Source organism: Schistocerca nitens, chromosome 9 (genome assembly GCF_023898315.1).
Source record: "Schistocerca nitens isolate TAMUIC-IGC-003100 chromosome 9, iqSchNite1.1, whole genome shotgun sequence".
In the NCBI taxonomy this organism is placed as follows: Eukaryota; Metazoa; Arthropoda; class Insecta; order Orthoptera; family Acrididae; genus Schistocerca; species Schistocerca nitens.
Window position 1 is genome coordinate 210,883,347 of NC_064622.1, and position 24,597 is coordinate 210,907,943.

The window sequence follows — 24,597 nt, forward strand, 5'->3', positions numbered from 1 at the left end:
TTGACCTTATCAACTAGCAGTATCCATGAAGCAATGGTTTAGGACTTTACTTTTTAGTCGTCTGTCCTTTGCCTGTTTTGATGAGACCCGCCGCAAATACACTACTGGCCATTAAATTGCTACAGTACGAAGATGACGTGCTACAGACGCGAAATTCAACCGACAGGAAGAAGATACTGTGATTTGCAAATGATCAGCTTTTCAGAGATTCACACAAGGTTGGCTGAGGTGGCGACAACTAAAACGTGCTGACACGAGGAAAGTTTCCAACCCATTTCTCATACACAAACAGCAATTGACCGCCGTTGCCTGGTGAAACGTTGTTATGGTGCCTAGTGTAAGGAGGAGAAATGCGTGCCATCACGTTTCCGACTTTGATAAAGGTCGGATTGTAGCCTATCGCGATTGCAGTTTATCGTATCGCGACATTGCTGCTCGCGTTGGTCGAGATCCAATGACTGTTAGCAGAATATGGAATCGGTGGGTTCAGGAGGGTAATACGGAACGCCATGCTGGATCCCAACTAGCAGTCGACATGACAGGCATTTTATCCGCATGGTTGTAACGGATGGTGCAGCCACGTCTCGATCCCTGAGTCAACAGACGGGGACGTTTGCAAGACGACAACCATCTGCACGAACAGTTCGACGACGTTGGCAGCAGCATGGACTATCAGCTCGGAGACCATGGATGGGGTTACCCTTGGCGCTGCATAACAGACAGGATCGCCTGCGATGGTGTACTCAACGACGAACCTGGGTGCACGAATGGCAAAACGTCATTTTTTCGGATGAATCCAGGTTCTGTTTACAGCATCATGATGGTCGCATCCGTGTCTGGCGACATCGCGGTTAACGCACATTGGAAGCGTGTATTCGTCATCGCCATACTGGCGTATCACCCAGCGTGTTGGTATGGGGTGCCATTGGTTATACGTCTCGGTCACCTCTTGTTCGCATTGACGGCACTTTGAACAGTGGACGTTACATTTCAGATGTGTTACGACCCGAGGCTATACCCTTCATTCGATCCCTGTGAAACCCTACATTTCAGCAGGATAATTGCACGACCTAATGTTGCAGGTCCTGTACGTGCTTTTCTGGATACAGAAAATGTTCGACTTTTGCCCTGGCCAGCACATTCTCCAGATCTCTCACCAACTGAAAACGTCTGGTCAACGGTGGCCAAGCAACTTTCTCGTCACAATACGCCAGTCACTATTCTTGATGAACTGTGGTATCGTGTTGAAGCTGAATGGGCAGATGTACCTGTACACGCCATCCAAACTCTGTTTGACTCAATGCCCAGGCGTATCAAGGACGTTATTACGGCCAGAATTGGTTGTTCTGGGTACTGATTCCTCAGGATCTATGCACCCAAATTGCGTGAAAATGTAATCATATGTCACTTCTAGTATAATATATTTGTCCAATGAATACCCGTTTCTCATCTGCATTTCTTCTTGGTGTAGCAATTTTAATGGCCAGTAGTGTACTTTTCTACGCCAACCTTTCCATCTCAGAGTAGACTCTGCAAACATAGGTCCTCAGTTATTTGCTGGAAGTTTTCCCATATATATCCTCCTCTACAATTTTGTCCTATCATCCTGTCCCTTCTTCTTACCAGTGTTTTCCATATATTCCTTTCCTCGCCGATTCTGCTGAGAACTCTTCATTCTTTGCCCTATCATTCCACCTTATTTTCAATATTCTTCTGTAACAGCACAACCGAAATGCTTCGATTCTCTTCTGTTCCGATTTTTATATAGTCCATGTTTCACTACCATACAGTGCTGTGCTCCAAATGTACATTCTCAGGAATTACTTCCATGTACGATACTAGTAGACTTCTCGTGGCCAGAAATGCTATTTTTGCCAGAGATTGTCTGCTTTTGATGTACTCCCTGCTCTGTCCATCATGGGTTATTTTGCCGGCTGGGTAGCAAAATTTTTTAGCGTCATATACTTTGTGATCATCGATCCTGATCTTATGTTTCTCGCGGTCCTCATTTTTGCTACTTCTCATTAAATTCGTCTTTCTTCCATTTACTCCCAGTCCCAATTCTTTACTCATTAGACTGTTCATTACATTCAACAGCTTCTGTAATTATTCTACACTTTCACTCAGGATAACAATGTGAGCAACGAGTCTTATCATTGGTATCCATTCAGACTGAATTTTGGTCTCGCTCTTGAAACTTTCTCTCATTTTCCTCAATGCTTCTTCGATGTATAGACTGAACAGTAGGGCGAAAAGACCACATCCCTCTCTTACACATTTTTTTATCGGAGTACTTCGTTCTTGGTCTGCCATTTTTATTGTGCGCTCTTTCCTCTTGTATTTATTGTCTATTACCAGTCTTTCCCTATAGCTTATCCCTATTTTTCTCAGAATCCCAAACATTTTTCAGCTTTTTACGTTGCTGAACGCTTTTACCAAGTCGACAAATCCTATGAAGGTGTTTTGAATTTCCTTCCGTCTTGCTTCCATTGTGGACAATAGCATTCCTTAAACATCAGCCTAGCAGACTCGCGGACTGGACCCAGTGATAAACCTTCGGGAATTAGTGGTTAGAACGTTATGTTCATTCCAGAGCCCAGCAACCAACATGCCTACCTTCTCTGGTTTCTGCTCTTTGGCAAGAATTTCTGCACAGTTGTTCAGACGTTTAACTGAAGTGTCCCCAGTACGGTTAAAGCTATTATAAAGGTGAAGGGTGGCTACGACACATTAATATCTACCAATAAGTTTCCAGCTTCGTTTGAGCGGAAAATACATATCAATCCCTACTGGTTTCATGGAATCAGAGCAGCATATAATTTACAGAGCAGCGGGAAGCAGCTGCCGTGTTTGAATATGCTCAAGTCAGTGAAAAATGGTTTCAAACCAGAGAGGGATTGCTGCCGAGAGGAATGCCGTTTCGTCTCATCCAGTTTCTGAGCAAACGTTCCACACGGAACATCATTCATGACTATTAGGAAACGGCTATCTGGCAGACGGCCATTGGTCACAGTGACACATACCGCTGCACTTTTTCAGAGTGCCAGACGACACAGAAACCGGACAGCAACTGGTTTGAGAGACGTGGTGTAGTCTGACGAATCGCCTTTTTGCCTCCTTTCAGTTGTTTCACTGGATCGATGCGTTTACGCCATAGTGCGTGAAGGGTGTAGTTCCGGCCGGAGTTGGTTCTGTGATGTTTCAGGAGTGTTTTACCTGTCATGACTTGCACCTACTTTTTCAGAACGGAACCAGAATTCTCGATGTCTGAACTTCTTTCAAACAAACAAATGATCTACAGTGCAGTGTCTGACACACTGTGTAGACGATCAACAGCCGCATTCAGTTTAGAATGAACTCAGAAACTGCGACTGTGGTTCCGCATCAGCTGCAGGATACTTCAGCACAAATGAAATTTTGTTCCAGACTGGGAATCGAACCCGGATTTTCCGCTTGTTGCAAGTGGTCACCTTAACCAATTTTCTAGTTAATTTCAATCAAAACAAAGTGAGCAATATGCAGGAAATATAGACTCATAGTTATTCTACAACGATTACTACTTAACCCTTTTACTATCATTTGGGTGTAAGTGTGGCACGGCAGATTATCAGAGAACCTGTGGGAATTTTCTGCACATTATTACTATGAATGAATGCCCCCTTCTGAAGGGAAGGCTGCTTATCATTTGCAGAATTGTTTTAAATTCAGCTTGCAACTATAACTTGGGCTGTGTGCCTGGTTCACTGTTAACCCTCTGCTCAGCTATGCTACATACTGTCGCATCGACGTAACCGCGTTTGCGAATAGGGAACAGAATGAATCGGTTTGAAAATCTTGTAAGCAGGCTACAGTGGCGTTCACGCAACCAATTCGCGTCAGTGTCTTCAATAAACTGCGCGTACGTATTGACTTGACGTTTGACACGTATTGAGAACCTACTGTGATCAGGCAGAATACTATATGACCACCTACCTAATAGTCGGTATGTCCATCTTTGGTATGGATAACAGCGGCGACTCATAGTGACATGGAGGAAATGAGGCCTTGGTAAGTCGCTGGAGGGAGCCGCAATCACATCCCCACTAACACAAGTCACCTAACACCCTAAATTCTGGGGAGGGGGGCGGTGAGCTCTGACGCCATGTTCAGTCACATCCCAGATGTGTTCGATCGGGTTAATATCTACCGACTTGGGGGGCCACCACGTCAATTGGAACGCACCACTGCGTTCCCCGAACCACTCCCTCACACTCCTAGCTTTGTGGTTTGGAGTATTATCTTGCCGAAAAATGTCACTGCCGTCGGGACACACGAACGTCATGTAGGGGTGTACGTGATCTGCAACCAGTGCTCGATACTCCTTCGCCGTCATGGTGCCACACATCAACCCCCTAGACTCATGGATGCCTATGTGAATGGGCCCCAGAGCATAACAGAGCAGCCGCCAGATTGTCTCCGTCCCGCAATATGGGTGTCAGGGAGCTGTTCCCCTGGAATATGACGGATTCGCGCCTTCCCATCGGCATGTTGAAGAAGATATCGGGATTCATCATACTATGCAATGCTATACCACTGCGACAAAATGCAGTGTCGATGGTCACGTGCCCATTTCAGTCGTAGTTGCCTATGCCATGGTAATAACATCAGCACATGCATGGGTCGTCGGCTGCCGAGGCCCATCGTTAGGAATTTTCGGTTCACTGTGTGTTTAGACACACTTGTTCCCTGCTCAGCTTTAAAGTCTGATGTTAGTTCCGTCAAAATTCACCTCCTGTTCTGTTTCGTAGTCTGCCCAGGCGACGATTGTAATAAGGGGTGGCCACCCAAACCCACGACGTCAGGACGTGCTTTCACCTTGGTTTCGCCAAGCGTTGAATACACTCGTCACAGCGCTGCTAGAATACCCGACAAGTCGTGCAGCTTCCGAAATGCTCGTGTGGAGTCTCCGCGCCATCACAAACTGTCCTTGGTCAAACTCAGATAGATCGCTCAACTACCCACTCTACACACGGTCAGCGTGCTCACTGATACTGCATGCACCGTGCATGTGTCTGACTAGATGTCATTTCTCGCCAGGTGACGCTGCTTTCGCCCGGACGGGCTTATTAGGGATAGAAGGCCGTTGGTCATAACGTTCTTGCTGATAATGTATAATGCTGTTTAAAAACGCGGTAAGATACTCTAAACACGGATGTGTGCCTGTTTTCTGTATGTCATGTAGTTTTTGTGCAGATGTCGTATGAAATCCTTGAGATGTTTGTGCATATTCTTGTATGTCCCACTTCTCTCCATGTTGGAAAGCGAAACGACATGAAATATCATTTTTTGTTGTTGCTTCTGACTATGGCATTAATTAAATGACTATTCATTAACGTCTTCCATCCTGTGAGGGAACTTCTCTTTTTAAACGTAACCCAAAAGATTAAATCTTACAATGGAGCGGTAGGCTACAAAATTTCGAAACCTAACAGAAATTTTTCACCCTTGATAATTATACCATAAGAAAAGCACTGTCAAAATTTTAACTGCCAAAAGTTTCGAAAACTGCCAAATTCACAGCCCGCCAGGCCGTTAAAGAAATGTACACAAGCACCGTAGCTGTATAGGCAGCTCACGTGCAACACGGTAGGCGCCTGGCTTTCGTTGACGCCTCATCGGGACAACGCGATCGTAGTTTGGAAAGCTAATTTCAGTCTCAACTGATAGTTCGTCTGACACGATTATTCACAGTTGCCACACAGCCGAATATGCGACTCATTTAAAATCCATAATAATTTGCAGTTCCTAGTGTGGTATCACTAAGTGTTAACAATGGTAATAAAACTCAATCAATTTTCTGTGGGTCTCATTCGTATATGCTTGCTAATGGCATCTGTCTATGTGCAGGTTCCAGAGTTGGACAGTAATGTCGAATCCTGCTAATGCTCAACCTTGCAAAGATGAAATATGAAGAACGTACTATACAACTAAAATCAACCATTTCTCTTGGACACCTACAAATGTTTTATTTATTAGTTAATTTCCTTGACATTCATTCGAATAATGTTGATATATCGTTAGAAACTGTGGAAAAAGAACGATGATTGTTGTGTTAATTAAAGTCCAGAACAAAAATAAAGTAGCCTTACAGCCCAAAGAAAACATGTATGCTGTTAGCTTTCAGCGACAAAAGAAAGGCTGTAAATATTTTGCTAAACGAAAGGGAGAGAAAACACAAGCGGTGTGCAAAGACAGTTTCATTTCATAATATCAACGTGAATTGTATAAGTGAAAAAGAGATATACAGAAAGCACGAAATGTGCGCCAAAATGAAAAAGCCAGATTCTGAAAGAAAAAAACATTCAAAAGATTTAGACACGCCCTTGAGAGTAAATTTGCCGTCGCTGAGGAGGTCCACGATGACGAGGCGTCTGAATTGTAAATGAAATGAACGTTACTAATTTCCTTGCTTCGTCCAACTGATTAAATGGATTCAGGAAATTACACGGAAAAGGAAGTCGCTAAATTACGAAGTTTACTTCAAGTAAACGTGTAGAGGATATGTCTCTAATGGGTAATACTGTAGAGAAATTTATAGGTGACTTGAAAATGAAGCTTCGTGTTATCCTCTACAATGCTGTATATAAATCCAGTCAGTCAGTTTCGGACAAGAACTGCATGCAGACCGAATGAATGAAGTTTGTAGCTCAAGATTGAAGCACAAAGGAGCTTTACACATATATTCAAGATATTAGGATCACAAATTTAAAGGAATACTGTTTAGCTGCAAAAACTTTGTAATCGAAGTAGCAAAATCTGGCAAAATGCGGCAGAATATGTTTCAATACTACATCCAAGAAGTCTTCTTACTGTCTTCAGAAAACCATCAATTGCTTTTGTTGGACTCTTGGCTTGGAGGAAACGACACTTCTAGCTTTATAGGGATGACGAAAAGACTGAACGTAATGAGGATACCGTCCGGAATTAGTAGTGTGAGTCAGCCTTTCGACAAACAAACGTTTCACCAGTCTGGAGCATTTTTCAGAAAATTGTGGCACAGTATGATTTACGATAGCAGTTTGTCATTTCATGTTTATCGGCGGAACAGTACTGTTAAACTTAAGCTATTTGTGCATTGCCAGCTTTCATCACCACGTTTCAACGAATATGATCAAGTACAACTGGTACGCAACACAATTCGCAGATCAACGACCACGACTATTTCTTACCCTATCCAAATTGTCTTTAAACAGAACTAGTAATTGAAACTTCCTGGCAGATTAAACCTGTGTCCAGAGCCGAGACTCGAATTTCGGACCTTTGCTTTCGTGGGCAATTGCTCTCCATCTGAGCTACCCCAGCACGACTCACGATCCATTCTCACAACTTTAATTCCGCCAGTACGTAGTCTCCTACCTTCTAAACTTCACAGAAACTCTCCTGCGAACCTTGCAGAACAGGCACTCCTGGACGGTTCGCAGGAGGCCTTCTGTGAAGTTTGGAAGGTAGGAGACTAGTTACTGGCGGAATCACATCCGTGAGGACGGATCGTGCTTTGGTAGCTCAGAGGATAGAGCACTGGCCCGCGAAAGCGAAGGTCCCGTGTTCGAGACTCGATCTGGCACACAGTTCTAAACTGCCAGGAAGTTTCATATCATCGCACATTCCGCTGCAGACTGAAAATTTCGTTATGTAGAATAGTAGTTACTGTGGAATGCATTAATTTAGGTTTTTACATGTGTGCTTATTCTTACAAGGGAACCTCCCCATCGCACTCCCCGCCCCCCCCTCAGATTTAGTTATAAATTGGCACAGTGGATAGGCCTTGAAAAACTGAACACAGATCAATCGAGAAAACAGGAAGAAGTTGTGTGAAACTATGAAAAAAATTAATAAAATATACAAACGGAGTAGTCCATGCGAAGATAAGCAACATCAAGGACACTGGGAGTCAAGGAGAGCCGTGGTCTGCTGGTTAGTGAGAGCAGCTATGGAGCGAGAGGTCCTAGGTTCAAGTCTTCCTTCGAGTGAAAATTTTAATTTTTTGTTTTCAGTTTATGTGACAAACTCTTATGTTTTCATCACTTTTTGGGAGTGATTATCACATCCACAAGAAAACCTAAATCGGGCAAGGTAGAAGAATCTTTTTACCCATTTAGCGAATGGTGTACAAGTTAGGTGGGTCGACAACATATTCCTGTCATGTGACACACATGCCGTCACCAGTGTTGTATAGAATATATCAGACGTGTTTTCCTGTGGAGGAATCGGTTGACCTATGACCTTGTGATCAAATGTTTTCGGTTCCCATTGGAGAGGCACGTCCTTTCGTCTACTAATCGCACGGTTTTGCGGTGCGGTCGCAAAACACAGACACTAAACTTATTACAGTGAACAGAGACGTCAAAGAACGAACGGACAGATCATAACTTGGCGAAAATAAAGAAAGTAAAATTTTCAGCCGAGGGAAGACTTGAACCAAGGACCTTTCGTTCCGCAGCTACTCACGCTAACCTCGGGACTACGGCGCTCCCGAGTTCATATTCTCCTTGATGTTGCATATCTAGCACATGGACTACTCAGTTTGTATATTTTACTAATTTTTTTCACAGTTCCACACAACTTCTTCCTGTTTTCTTGATTGATCTGTGTTCAGTTTTTCAAGGCCTATCCACTGTGCCAACTTATAACTAAATACTAAATCTGAGGGGGGTGCGATGGGGAGGTTCCTTTGTTAGGAAATTCTTAGATTTCGCCAATCTATAAACACATCACGCTTTGTAACGACTAGGGAATAATGAAGTTAGTAAAACACACATTATCTAAAATTTATCACATGAATGGTGCTACAGCAATTGTTATGAAATATCTCATGTCAAAAAATTAAATTCCCAATCGATGAAAGACGTCTGCAATATAACATGATATTTCTTCTTGTGTGGCTACTTGTGTAACGATTACATCTGTCACAATTTAGCTGTCGGAATGAACTGCAAGTTACCAAAAAAAAATTATAATTGTAGACACTTCTGGTTTGAGGTTTTCAGTGACATCAGCAACATCTAGGCATTGAAACGAATCAATAGGAGCAGGTGAAAATTTGTGCGAGATCGGGACTCCAACCCGCTTCTCCGCTTAACGCCAGCGGTTGCGTTAACAGCCTCAACCATCCGAGAACGCTTCCCAGCTGACCGAAGTTCCCAGCCAGTTCTAGATAACTATAGTTCAATTCTTTTATCTTGGCGGTTCGCGCATGCCCGCCCAGACGCGGTAGATTGCTGCGTTGCCAGTTGTACGCGCCAAGAGAAGCAGCGCCATAGTATAGTTCGCAAACTTACGTTTAGGGGTGAGCGCGCAGTTTATGAAGTACAGCCACCACGGCCGCATTAACCGTCTCGCTGCTACAGAGACGTGCTCCCCGCATTCCGCGATGTGCGCGATTTTGTCATCATTGTACTGCTCGCCTGTGCAGACACATGGTGTTTCGACTGCTGTGACACACTGTATCATTCATTTTATCATCATTTCACAAAAACTATTTGCCCCCAAAATTTGATTTTTACACATCTTCTTCACGGATACCTTCCCCCCATAACTTACTTAATTTTGTTTCGATGTTCAACGCAGTTATTGTGCAGCATTAGATGTAGTAAACCATTGCACGAAATTTTGAAGAGTTTGCAGAGGTAAAAGTATACTTTCCATATGGTCGATTTTAGTTGCCACTAGAAATTTCAAAAAATTACATTCAAACGAATAAAATTCATGAAGTAAGACACTTCGATGTTGTTTTTAAATAAAGAAAATATTAAGCATCAAACAAGATTTAAAATTAGAATCTTTTACTTATCATTCAAACACTTTAGCCATTACACTAACGCAGCTTGTCATACAATACATCTCCCGAAGGACTTCAAACTATCACGCAAAATACCGACAAATACTGTTGGTATGACTGCGAATTACTCACGTTTCGTCGAAGTACAAAAGGAAATAAACAAATACTGCTATTCTCTATTGCGAAAAAGCGGTTAGTGAGAATGATATGAACACCTTTCCTTGCTATCGCCTGAATTAGGAGGCATACTGCTTGTTTGCTTTAATTTATTGATAGAAAGTGAAGCAATTAGTATAAAGAATGCTTTTTCCAAACTTTCTTTCATAGAAAGTCTGCTATCAAGACATTGCTTTTGTTCAATTACTTTATTTATGACTGAACTTTTCTAAAACTGAAGACACTCGTCCGTGCTCTGCACTGCAGTCGAGCTCTGGCAACGTCGTTCTCTGTTCATTGGCTGACTGTGTTTTGTGACGTCAGATGCGCAGAACGAACCTAAACTCGGCCGCCGTCATAAATGACGCGCACTTTAGAGTAGCATCATTTACCGATGGATCCCACACTCGCCAATTCCGATTCCCACAACAGATTGGACTTTGTGTGTTTTTGAACGTAATCCTGGGGCACATCGTAGCAAATTATGTCTAATTGGCACCATATATCCTAACAGCGCTAGCTGGTTTGAGGGCCCTGGCCATAGTGCTCCAAATACTATTAATGAGCGAGAGATCCGGCGGTCTGGCTGACCAAAATAGGGATTGGGAAGCACGAAGACAAACAGTAGAGCATCCTACTGTGTGCCAGTACAAATGTAAGCCCAGGACGGCTCTCCATGAAGGATCACAAAATGGGTCGTAGAATATCGTCGACGTACAACTGTGCTTTAAGGGTGCCGCTTATGACAATCAAAGGGCTCCTGTTATGATATGGAATGGTACATGACCATCACTCCGGTTGCTGTATCGCTGGTGACAGATTGGTACACTCCCGCTGTCCGGGGTGTGTCCAGACGCATCTTCAGCCTCGAATCTCATTCCCAATTTCTCCTCGTACTCCACAGATTATTTCCTTCTTCCTAGCCTGAATTGCTTCCAGTGTCTCACCTTTTCTATCTCGTCACTTACTACTTTCAATACCAAGTAGTTTGTAGCCTTCTGTGCTGCCGGAAAACCGGCACCTTGTGATACCGACCGCGACATGATTACCCTTTATTAATTAAACAAACAATCAAACTTTCTACTGTATCAGCATTTGTCACTACGTCTTCCGCTTTGACACGAGCCGTATTCCTTGCTCAACACGACTGCCCACACCAAACTAAGACACATTCCCTGAATTATAATACTCTGGCTTAGTGACAATACTTTTCAACATATACTACAGAACAGCGAAATAAAATGATATTATGAGGAGGACTCTTTACCGTAAGACTATTACAATTCTTCTTACTGTGCCTGGATGGCTTCCCTTAATTTATTTTATATTCTGAAAAAACATTTCATACTCCTCGACAACCACTGAGTTTCACCTCCTCGATCGCTGCACATGATTGTTGTTGTTGTGGTCTTCAGTCCTGAGACTGGTTTGATGCAGCTCTCCATGCTAATCTATCCTCTGCAAGCTCCTTCACCTCCCAGTACCTACTGCAACCTACATCCTTCTGAATCTGTTTAGTGTATTCATCTCTTGGTCTCCCTCTACGATTTTTACCCTCCACGCTGCCCTCCAATGCTAAATTTGTGATCCCTTGATGCCTCAGGACATGTCCTACCAACCGATCCATTCTTCTAGTCAAGTTGTGATACAAACTTCTCTTCTCCCCAATTCTATTCAACATCTCCTCATTAGTTACGTGATCTACCGACCTAATCTTCAGCATTCTTCTGTAGCACCACATTTCGAAAGCTTCTATTCTCTTCTTGTCCAAACTATTTATTGTCCATGTATCACTTCCATACATGGCTACACACCATACAAATTCTTTCAGAAACGACTTCCTGACACTTAAATCTATACTCGATGTTAACAAATTTCTCTTCTTCAGAAACGCTTTCCTTGCCATTGCCAGTCTACATTTTATATCCTCTCTACTTCGACCATCATCAGTTATTTTCCTCCCCAAATAGCAAAACTCCTTTACTACTTTAAGCGTCTTATTTCCTAATCTAATTCCCGCAGCATCACCCGACTTAATTCGACTACATTCCATTATCCTCGTTTTACTTTTGTTGATGTTCATCTTATATCCTTCTTTTAAGACACTGTCCATTCCGTTCAACTGCTCTTCCAAGTCTTTTGCTGTCTCTTACAGAATTACAATGTCATCGGCGAACCTCAAAGTTTTTATTTCTTCTCCCTGGATTTTAATACCTTCTCCAAATTTTTCTTTTGTTTCCTTTACTGCTTGCTCAATATACAGGTTGAATAACATCGGAGAGAGTCTACAACCCTGTCTCGCTACCTTCCCAACCACTGTTTCCCTTTCATGTCCTTCGACTCTTATAACTAACATCTGGTTTCTGTACAAATTGTAAATAGCCTTTCGCTCCCTGTATTTTACCCGTGCCACCTATAGAATTTGAAAGAGAGTATTCCAGTCAACATTGTCAAAAGCTTTCTCTAAATCTACAAATGCCTTTTCTTAATCTTTCTTCTAAGATAATTCGTAAGGTCAGTATTGCTTCACGTGTTCCAACATTTCTACGGAATCCAAACTAATCTTCCCCGAGGTCGGCTTCTACCAGTTTTTCCATTCGTCTGTAAATAATTCGCGTTAGTATTTTGCAGCAGTGGCTTATTAAACTGATAGTTCGGTAATTTTCACATCTGTCAGCACCTGCTTCCTTTGGGATTGGAATTATTATATTCTTCTTGAAGTCTGAGGGTATTTCGCCTGTCTCATACATCTTGTCACCAGATGGTAGAGTTCTGTCAGAACTGGCTCTCCCAAGGCCGTCAGTAGTTCCAATGGAATGTTGTCTATTCCTGGGGCCTTGTTTCGACTCAGGTCTTTCAGTGCTCTGACAAACTCTTCACGCAGTATCGTATCTCCCAATTCATCTTCATCTACATCCTCTTCCATTTCCATAATATTGTCCTCAAGTACATCGCCCTTGTATAGACCCTCTATATACACCTTTGCACATGATTAACACCTCATATAAACTCGTAGCCATTGCTCGCGATAACATATTGACATCGTAGCATCCACCAGCTACTTTTTACCACTGTGGATTAATTGCTAGTTTCTGGGGTACGCCCAAAACTAGTGGCAACACTAGAGTATTATTAACCATACAGCTTGTTGTCCTGAAAGAAGTACTACTGTTAAGACCACCTAGCTCCGATTGCGGTGAGAATGGCAAAAATGTGGACCGAGAGAGGGCAATGTGGACAGACAAAGAGAGGGGGAGGAGGTAGACAAGAGGGAGAAGAATATGGAGAGAGAGAGAGAGAGAGAGAGAGAGAAAGAGGCGAGAGAGGGGGAGAGAGAGAGAGAGAGAGATAGAGCGGGAGAGAGAGAGTAGAGGAGACATTCGTGGAGTTCGTAAAGCATGCTACATTCACAGCCACCGCCGGTAACGTGGTATAATGTCTAAAGATGGTCAGTAACTGACTGAAACAGGTAACCATAAAAATAATAGTCTTCATAAAATTCATAAAATATTTACAGTTCCGCCAGCCGTTCAGCTGCTGAGATGGTCAACTATGGTCTTAAGGATCTTATTCAGAGACCGTATGTGAATCACGTAGAACAACATATGGAACAACTGACTCAAATACATATGCATGGAAATAGGAAACACTTTTTTCCCCAGCACGCTTTATTGGATGAGACTGTGACATCAACTGTCAACTTGTTATAATCAGGTAACGTGCGACGTTATCTTGTATCGTTATCCGCAGGCGGAGGCTTTGTCAGCAGCTGCATACAGCTGCTCATGGATGGAGGCGAGTGAGCGTTTCAAGCGTGCTATGAGGATCCTCATCAGCCGCGCACAGAAGCCGCTGATACTCACCGCTGGACATCTCTACCCCATCGATAAGAAGGCATTTGTCTCAGTAAGTTCATTTGCCTGAATGTTTGTAGTTATACCTAGCTTCCAAAAACGAATTCAGGGTTCGATATTGTGGAGAGGTGGAGGGGTTGGGGATCACAGTTTGTTGCTAACTACTGGCCCATACCTAAATATAACTTCCCATCAGCCTTGTTTTTAACATTCTAATTAAGATGTTAGTGTTCTAGAGTTGACTACGATTTGCGAGTCTAATTGTAGAATCATTGGTAACCAATCAAAACGTCTTCGTCTCGGGATCAAACCCTGCACTGCTTAAATTTTGAATAAAAATAATTAGAAATGGTGTCCGAAGAATTCCGGTATAAAAAGTCACCCTCAAGCTGCCAACAGCCGGCCAAAAGAGAGTACAAGAGCGGACAGAGGTTCAGGGCACTCCCTTGCCCTTGGGCTGGGAAAGTACACACAAAGGCGGAAGAATCAGCAATGATGAACAGCATGAGGATGCAGAAGGGAATGAAAACCGCTGCATTACACACACACTATGTGTATCCACAAGGCATGTGGTCTGTACTTGAAGCAGTGTAATAATGACCTCTCCATTGGCAAAAGGTCCCCCATTCGGATGTCTGGGAGGGACTGCCAAGGAGAAGGTCACCATGAGAGAAAGATTGGAAAACCATCAAAAGGATAAGGCTCTATGAGTCGGGGCGTGGCATGTCAGAAGTTTGAACGTGGTATGGGAGACTAGCAAATCTGAAAATCGGAATTCTAGGGTTCAGTCTAGATGTAATGTCGGTCAGCGAAATGAAACACAAAGAAGACAAGGATGTCTGGTCAGGTGAGTATAGAGAAATATCAACAGTAGGAGAAAATGGCATAACGGCGTGGGATTGTTACGAATTGGAAGAAAAGGCTAAAAGTGAGTTACTATGAAATGTTTAACGATAGGTTTATTGCCATCAGAATCGACGGCAAAGTAATACCGACAGCAATAGTTCAGGCATACGGGTCTACGTCGCAAGCCGAAGATGAAAACATATAGAAACTATATGAAGATAATGAACGGGTAATTCAGAATTGAAAGGGAGACGAAAATCTAATAGTAAAGGAGTAGTAGAAGAAAGGGTTATGGGAGAATGTAGTATTGGGACTATGAATGATAGAGGAGAAACTAATTAAGTTTAGCAATAAATTTCAGCTTGTAATAGCGAATACCCTGTTCAAAAATCACAAGAGAAAGATGTGTACTTGGCAGAGGCAGGGAGATACGACAAAATTACATCAAGATCACGCAGAGATTCCGAAATCAGATTCTAGATTGTAAGGCGTACCCAGTAGCAGATATAGAACCATTAGTGATGAAGAATAGACTGAAGTTTCAGAAACTAGTCAGAAAGAATCAGTGCCGAAAGAAGAGGGATACGGAAACACTAAGGAATGAAGAAATACACATGAAGTTTCTGAGGCTAAAGACACTTCCATAAAGAGCAGTCCAGTAGGCAGCTCAATTGACATTACATCAGTTGACATAAATCAGTGGACATAACTAAAAGACAATCATTTTATCGATGGAAGAATTAAATACAAAAATATTCGGGGATAGGCAGGAATACAGAAATACAAATCGATGACGAATGAAATCAACAGGAAGTTTATTAAAGCTAAGGCGAAATGAAGACATGAAAAACGTGAAGAAACGGAAAAGAAATGTAATGGAAGCGATGTCGGAAGGACTGACTGAGCGTAACAAAAAGTCAAAACAACTTTCGGGGAAACGGAAAGCTAGGGTGGTGACATTAATTGTGCACTGGGACTACCACTGTTAATGCAGAGGAGAGATTGGATAGATGGCAAGAGTATATTCAAGGCCTCTGTGACTGGGAAGAATTGTCTGATGATAGAAAAATAAACAGGAGACTACATTTGAAGATAGAGGGGATCTTTGGAGGACTTAAAATCGAATAAGGCAGAAAGGGATAGATAACACTCCATCAGAATTTCTAAAGTATTAGCGGAAGTGGCAACGAAACGACTATTCACTTTGGTGTGTACAACATATGAGTCTCGCGATATATCATCAGACTTTCGGAAAAAGAAGCACACAATTCCGAAGACTGTAAGAGGCAACAAGTGCGAGAATTACCTTACAATCAGCTTAACAGCTCATGCATCAAACATTCTGACGAGAATAATGTAGAGAAGAATGGGAAAGGAAACTGAAAATGTGTCAGATGACAATGTTTGAGTTTAGGAAAGGTAAACGCACCAGAGAGGCAATCCTTACGTTGCAGTCCATAATGGAAGCGTGACTAAAGAAAAATCAAGACACGTTCATAGGCTATGTCGACCTGCTAAAAGCATTCGATGATATAAAATGGAGCAAGATGTTTGAAATTCTGAGACACAGAACTTTATGGAAAGATGGGTAATAAGCAATATGTACATAAACCAAGGGTGGACAATAAGAGTGGAAGATCAAGAACGAAGTGCTCGGATTAAAGACAGTGTAACACAGAGATGTATCTTTTTTTTCTCAAATAGTTCGATCTATACACCGAAGGGAATAAATGGTTGGTTCAAGAGTAAAAAGTTCAGGGTGAAAGGATGTCAGTGATAAGACTCGCAGATGACATTGCTATCCTGATTGAAAGTGGAGAATTGCTGGATCTCCTGAATTAAATTAAGAGCCCAATGTGGACTGAGACTAAATCAGAGAAAGACGAAAGTAATCAGAAGCAGCAGAAATGGTAAAAACGAGAAACCTGAAGTCAGACAGCAAAATATCCCATGACGGACGGAACAAGGAGGACACAAAAGGCAGACCAGTCCTGATAAAAAGGGAATCTCTGGCCAAGAGAAGTCCACTAGAATCCCACTTAGGCTTTATATCTGAGGAAGAAATTTCTAAGAATGTACTGTACATTTCGAACACAGCATTGTACGGTTGTAAAACATGGACTGAGGGAAACTGGAGTAGAGAAGAATCGAAGAGTGTTGGAAAAAAAAAAAAAAAAGGTTACATCAGTCACGGGATAGCCATATGCATGTATACAGATGACGGTAGAATCCCGTACACGTGGTATAAAAGCGCAATGCATTGGTGGAGCTCTCATTTGTACTCAGGTGATTAATGGGAACCGTGTCCGACGTGATTATGCCCACATTGTGAGAATTAAGAGACTTTGAACGCAGACTGGTCGTTGGAGCTAGATCATATGGGACATCCATTTCAGATATCGTTAGATGTTTCAGAATTCCGAGATCCCAGTGTGAGGAGTGTGCTGACAACACCAATTTTAAGACATTATGTCGTACCTCTGACAACGTAGTGACCGACGGCCTTCAATTATCGACCGAGAACAACGGCGTTTGCGTAGAGTAGTCAGACGCAACACGGTGTGTAACAGCCACAGAAATCAAAGTGGTTCGTAGGAATGTGCAGAAAAATTTTGGTGTCAATGGCTTATGGCGCCAGATGAGCATCGTGAGTGCCTTTGCTAACAGGACGACATCGCCTGCAGCGCCTCTCCTGGGCTCGTAACCATATCGGCTGTGCCCTAGACGACTGGAAAACAGTGGCCTGGTCAGATGAGTCCGGATTTCATTTGGTAAGAGGTAACAATAGGGTTTGAATGTGGCGCAGATCTCGTGAACCCATGGACCCAAGCTATTAACAAGGCTCTCTCTAAGCTGGTGGTGCCTCCATAATGGTGTGGGCTGCTTTTACATGGCATGTACCGGGTCCTCTGGTCCCAATGAAACGATGATTGACCGGAAATGATTGTGTTGGCGTACGTGGAAACCACTGGCAGCCATTCACGGCCTTCATGTTTGCGAGCAACGTCGGAATTTTTATGGACGGCGATACGTCATGTCCCTTGGCCACAATTGTTGGCGACTTGTTTGAAGAATGTCGGGACAATTCCAACGAATGATTTGGCCACCTAAATCGCTCGACAAGGGGCACAATTGAGAGATCAGTTAGTGCACATAATCCAGCGCTGGAAACATCTTAGCAATTATGGACGGCTATAGAGGCAGCATGGCTCAGTGCTTCTTCAGGTGGTTCCCAACTACTTATTGAGTTCGTGTCACGTCGAGTTTTCATATACCCCGACCAAGATGAGGTCGGACACGATTTTAATATAATAATAATACTAATAATAATAATAGTAGTAGTAGTAGTAGCAGTAATAACAGTATCTATAATTTGTTTCATTGCTTTAGCATAACTCCTAACAAATTACAATTATGATAAATACATACTTTGCAGAGCATACATCCTAAAACTTAAGAAGTACATGAGTAATGAAACTGATGTAACAAATACATCAACAAACTATCAAATTTTGTTCAGTACAAGATCTAAGTTTGCGCTCATCATTATCAGTACTTTACTTGACAGTGTGATTGAGTACACAGGTCTGTAGACTGTTATTTTTGTTTCTTTATTTAAACTGATCTTATTAAGCCACCAGGCACTCTCACACATCGGACCAGTGTTTCATACGTACTTAGTTTTCTAATTTACATAAGAAATAGCAATTTTAATCTGACAAATAATATTAAAGTGATTTAAGTGTCTATAGTGTCAGTATCGTTAAGTAATACAGATATGCAGTAATAATTCTGGCAGTACTTCTGCTACTGCTGTTGGTGTCACTGATAATGACAATAATAATAATGACAATAATAACACAGGCAGATATAAAAGAATTATAGGTTTAGGACATAGATGTTCTGAAATAGGGCGAGTTTGGAGGAAACAAAAATTGAAGGAGACTGAACACCGAAGAATACTGGAAAACGAGGAATATGTGGTTGGAAAAAAGGGTGTAAAGTGTAACGGGTGCGTCGAGGGACAATGGTAATAGTCATTCTTGCTTGAAATGATATGTCAGTAATCGTCTTCTGAAGCTGAACATGTTCTTCAGTTCCTTAATATAATGCGGGAGGTTACAGTAGAGTCGGGTCCCCTGAGACGGACTTCGAGAAAATTGATGAATGATGGAGTGGGAAAGAAAGCATTCTGTTGGGAACTGATGGTCCTGCTACGTTTTTTCAGAGAAGAGTGTTAATTTCTAGGTGAGAAGAAATTGACAGTGTAGGTTGATAACACATTAGTGAAGCCAAATTGTATGGAAATCTCTGCGCTTATCTGCATGCAACCAGGATAGCTGTGCATATTATGGTGAAATATGATCAAAGAGTCGAATGTGACATAACGAACAGAGGCCATCATGACTACTTCCAGGTGCCTTAAGCATTCCTGAAAAATGCCTCAATGTAATCAATAATTAGAAACGCAAGTGTCTGCACTTCTTTTTCAGATACAGAGGGAGAAGCTTTCTATATATTTTTAATGAATGGAGACATGCTAATGCTTTCTTCCATGCTACAGTTATTTGCTCGGTCCAAATGTGAGTTTGATCTATTATTACTTCTACATTGTTTGCTGAGGGATAGAAGTTGGTATTAGTCCCATTTATTGTTTAAGATAGGATTCCCGATATGTGGGATTAAGGAGACCGGAAAGACCAACCAGTACCGCTTGGGTTTCGGATGGTTTGAGCTGTAACCCTGTATCATGCGTCCATTTGGGTGGAGCTAGCTTCAAGTTTATTTGTTTCCCACTTAGATACAACCGCAGTTATCAGAGTTTCAGCACATACAATGAGCCTTTGACTTTGCACCTTTTCCAGGCTGTAATATACTCTGCGGGCAGTCAGACCACAAGTGCACCCACGTGGTCATGCCCTCAACCAAGCAAACGAAAAGTATCCTGTGCTGAATACAGTTTATAGTTTCTAGAAAGACATGCAGTTTTTGAATCTCTGACTATTTTACAGTTCACTACTTATCTCAGAGATTTGAAAACTGATACGTGTGAAAACTACATGTTAATCTTTTTTATGCATTTAATTAAAAGCTTCGGGTCTGTAGCACCTGTAATTCAGACTTTACTCAGTGTGGCTACTGAGAGCCGATTGAGGTCAAGATGTCGCGGTTTCATGAGTGGATGCCTTTCTGAGACCCACAGGCTATAGTGAAACAGTATTAACAGTTATTCAACAATACACAAATGTTGCAATGATATACTGTGCTATGCGTGGCAGCACAGCGTACGCAGCGTACACCCTGCCAGTACCGTCTGATGCCAGCACATGCGCTGTGTAAACCCTGCAATGACGCCAGGTATGGCACAAGGCTGCTGAGGTGTGTCAGATGACTCCATGCATCAGCCATGATGCTAGTGGCGGGCGGTAGCCCTGTGTGAAGAAGGTGTCCTCAGTCAAGCTGTGGCTTGCAGACAGGAGAGCCCCACAGCAGTGGAGTCTACCCACTGCAGCAGACGTGGGCATCACAGGCTATACACCCTTTCAGCGACGGGAGACCGGCTGCATGTCTCGCTCTGTAAGGTCGGCCACCAAGTGTCTCACCAGTCGGAGGCACCAAAACGCTTGCCGTCGGTCTCGGTATCATTGGGGCGCTGCAGCCTCCCAGGAGGGGCTTTCTGTCCTTTAAGAATTCGTATGCAGCTAGATGCTCCGTACAGTGGATTGTCATAGGTCCCTCCTCCATATTGGTCAGTTGTAGGTTAAGATATCTCCACAGAGAAATGGCCCAAGCTTATTATGTTATCGCACTGCTTTCAACGTCCCAAGTCGGAACACACTGTGACCTGGGCATGGAGAAAGTGGGTCATCCGAGTCATTGTTTTTCCACCTTTGTGTTGCGTCCACAATTTGGCGTCCATGCTGCCCATATTGGTAACACTGTGAGACACACCGCAATACCAACTGACTACCTACGTTGAAATGCTGCTCTGCTGTCAAGGCTTCACCTGCTTTCCTGTGCTTTCTGCATTGCTGAGGAGGGTGTACCATACACATTACCTGGTGGTGCAACAGACTGAATAATAGATTACAAAACTAATAGAATGTAGAATTGCTGTAAAAGCCAACCTTAAGCGCTCACCAGATTGGTAGAGTTACACAAGAAAAACTTGGTACGTTTCATTTCAGCATACCATTTTGTAGTGAGGAAGTCTATAGAGTGTGCTTGATGTGATGTTCAACACGTTGTAGGCTCGTTGTCGTCCGCCTCATTCATTTCTCACGGACTTTAACCGACACATGTACTTAAATGTGAGCAGAAATATCCGCAGTCTGGTCTCTGAGTTGCTGGAGGTTTCTAATCTTCACCGCATACACAGTCTAAATGATTTAAATCCTGGGAATGTGGCTGTCATTGCCGTGGAGTGCCTCAAAGGCATGGCTATCTCAGACGAAACTGGATACTGACGTTTGCCGGAACAGCTGGGCCATAATGAGGTTGTAGGCCATCAGGTTGAAAGATGAAAATGACACGACAGCAGCGACGACAACACATAACATATGTTTATAACTGGCTGCTGTTAGTGTTCCCATAATGTAAAAGGGGACAACAGTACCAGAACCCTATCTCCAACATGAAACCATTATTTTTATATGCGACAACGAACTTCGATAGAGTTATTCAGTGATGGTTGACACCTGCCTATATCTGGTGTTGTGCTTTTTTACCTCTCCATTCACATACGAGTACAAATTAGCTACACACATAAAAGGTACATCATAAGGGTAACGAAGGCTTACGTCCCATCCATTTTGGAATCTGATCCTGACGATGTGGATCGTCCTTTGTGAGGTATCACATTATATGCGTTTTGTAGGATGTAAATTACGTGTGCCAAAATGCTCATTAACAACCCCGGTTCACGCCGGTTTCCTGCGAGATACAGGGAGTATTGCAGTCTGGTTTCATACTAAACGATGGCAGTACAGCATTTGATGTTGCCGAGGTTTGTAGAATTACACACACAGCTTCCAGTTTGCGACAAAGCTAGTTTTGCGGAGTTTCCTGATTAGCTTACTGCATAGTGAGTTACTGGTGGTCTGTCTGTATGGCTCTGGATGCAAACCTCTGTGACAACATGGGTGTTCTTCGCTCCTCATATCAGGATGATATTAATACGTTTTCCTAGAGTTAACACAGTCGGCTTTCATGTCAGTTATATGCAAGAAATGTCTGTCATAACTTGAGAATGGATACAGATAAGCTGAAATCAGAGTGCGATTGTTTTTCCCATGTAATTTTGTATCTGTCCGATATGTTCCATGACCCGCTTTCTAAATATATTTTTCTAAAAGTTATTTTCTTCCATGTACTACAGTTGGCCAACATTTTACAAGAATAGTTGAGAATGAAATGGGCAGCAGTTTATTTACATAATTTAATGTCATACAGATGACATGTGCACATAAATTCACAAATATAACATGGGTGTAGGATATATTAATTCTGTGACAGAGGCTTGAAGGAAGAAAGTAAAAAGTATATAATAATTCATGAACAGAACTAATTTGCATAATTTAGATTACATTCGAAACTAAGTGTAACAAGCAAATCAAAATATTATGGCGCATTTTGATTTGTGGTCACAGAAGTGAGAGATTACAGCAGTCTTTCTGATCATCAAAGACATGTTCTTGAAATATTTAGTTTTGCAAGGTAAGTGCGTAATTTCGATACTACGCAGTGAGAAGCAAAGATAGGTTTCTCTGCTCAGATTCCAATAATTATAATCAGGTTACCTTCCATTAGGAGTGCGAGTGCATTCAACGACTGTGATATGACTTCCAAATGATAGTGCACAGTAATCAGTCATCCCTTTCTTGCAGATGTTAAGATTTTGGCTAATGCCTAGCAATTACCAATGCACCATTTCATCATATCAAAGCATGTTCTAGTGCATTAGTCACCTGTGGTTTGAGCTTCTCTCACAGTTCTTTCTAGACTATTGTATAATGAAGGTAGACTTTGTGGACAAGCCTACCTTCATTATGCAGCATTCTTGAAAGAACTGTGAGAGAAGGCCGAACAACAGGAGACTAACATGCTGGGACATGCATAGAGACGATGAAATAGAGCACCGATAATGGCTAGGCACTAGCCGAAATCTAGATCTGCTAGACAAAACCTGTAAGAGAAAGACAACTGATTGCTGTGCTCTATGATCTGAAATTCCAATAAATACATAATTGCGTAATAAATACACTGCAAGTCTTCTCGTAAGAAATTAACACTCTGCAGTTAAAGACAGTGTTGATATTCCAGAATAATAAACTACAAATATTGGTCCTTTTTTAATGTGAAATTGTTTGAACTTTCAATCGTTAACATTCCAATGTATCAAATTATTGTGCAATACCAAAAACTTGCCATCTTATGTTAGAGGGAGTTGCTGCTTTTCCAACTCCCACAAATGGTCTCTCATTTAGAAAATGGTCACGTATATATCTCACTTTGTATATTGGCTCTTCTGCCCATCTTTCACTTTTTTTCACAATATAAATCTCATTACTAAACAAAACCCAATTTTTAAAATTATCTTTCAATATTTGTCTCACTAAATTGGATACCTATTTATTGATAATGAGGTACATGATTTTGATATTCGTTGTAAACGTAGATTATTACTTACACTAACATTTAAGTTATGTAAATAGTAATTCATAAAAATGAGTATAAAATATGAATATACTGTCATGTATCAACACATTAAGATATGATTACTCATATTGTTCTCATTGTGAAACACAAAATGAATTGAAAATGTAGAACTTAGCGTTCACCACTGAGTGTACTATACATGTCGTGAGTAAATATGCTAGAATGAATCAAAAAGAAGGGAAAACGTGTCAATGTCCTAATGAGCTACTATTTCTTATCTGATCCAGCCATTGAGTCATGGATTTCGATTATTTTATCAGTTTGTTCCAGACCAATTATGTTGTAATTCCTACTTATAAATTATGGTGGCACTTGGCACAGTTCTTACTATTACTTCTTAATTACTTTAGACTGATGAAGTTGAGATGGAGATATTTCATTATTTTCTTCAATGTTATTTTCAGTTGTGTTCTTTGTAGTTGGACATTGTGATATTTTGAAAATTTTCATATATATGATATGGTACATTATGGTAATTCATCTTATCATAGATATATATGTCCAATGAAAATTTAGATGATAGAGTACAAATTATTTGCCAAATAGCATATTTATGAATCTATATATCTCCATGTTCTTAAAGATACCTCTCAGTATTAATTAAAGTGGTTTTATGTTACAACATATTACTGAAAATAAATATAGTTCTCTAGTAACATAACTTCAGACCATAATGTAACAGAGTAGTAATATTTGTTCTGTGTAATTTTTGATGACACACTGACTACAGTCCTTCACACTGTCATTAATGGACTCTAATCAATTTGCATCTCTTTTCCAGCTTGTAAATGCATCTTATTCATACTATGCGCTTTTGAGTCAAACAAACAAACGCTAGAATTCAAATCCACATTGGAAACACAAGCTGGAGGAACATGGGTATTCTGAATCATTGATTGTTTGATGTTAACATTTCAGAAGGACATTTATATGTGATATGTAACAGTCCTCAGAAAAAAATTGCAAGTTGCTACATTAGATTGGTATTATTGCTCATTTTGTGTTGGTGCTGCATAACTGAAAAAATGTTATGTATATTGAATTTCAATTACAAGTAGCCAGTTTGCAAGTGCCATCATAATTATCAGCCAAATTTAGTGCATTCCTCGATATTGCTGCTGCAGGTTAAAAGTATGGTAGTGCAGCCAGCAGCTGCAAATGAACTATTACATCTTAAGCTGCAAGCACATTTGATGAGAAGTTATT

General features: G+C 41.6%; 1 protein-coding gene across 1 annotated transcript in view; it reads left to right on the forward strand.

The window, feature by feature from the left end:
• Positions 1 to 24,229, forward strand: part of LOC126204123 (odorant receptor Or2-like) — a 46,428-nt gene extending 22,199 nt beyond the window's left edge. The window contains exons 4-5 of the mRNA XM_049938537.1: positions 13,724 to 13,879; positions 24,173 to 24,229. Coding sequence (XP_049794494.1) covers positions 13,724 to 13,879; positions 24,173 to 24,229 — 213 coding nt within the window. The remainder of the gene's footprint in view (positions 1 to 13,723; positions 13,880 to 24,172) is intronic.
• The last annotated feature ends 368 nt before the right edge of the window (positions 24,230 to 24,597 follow it).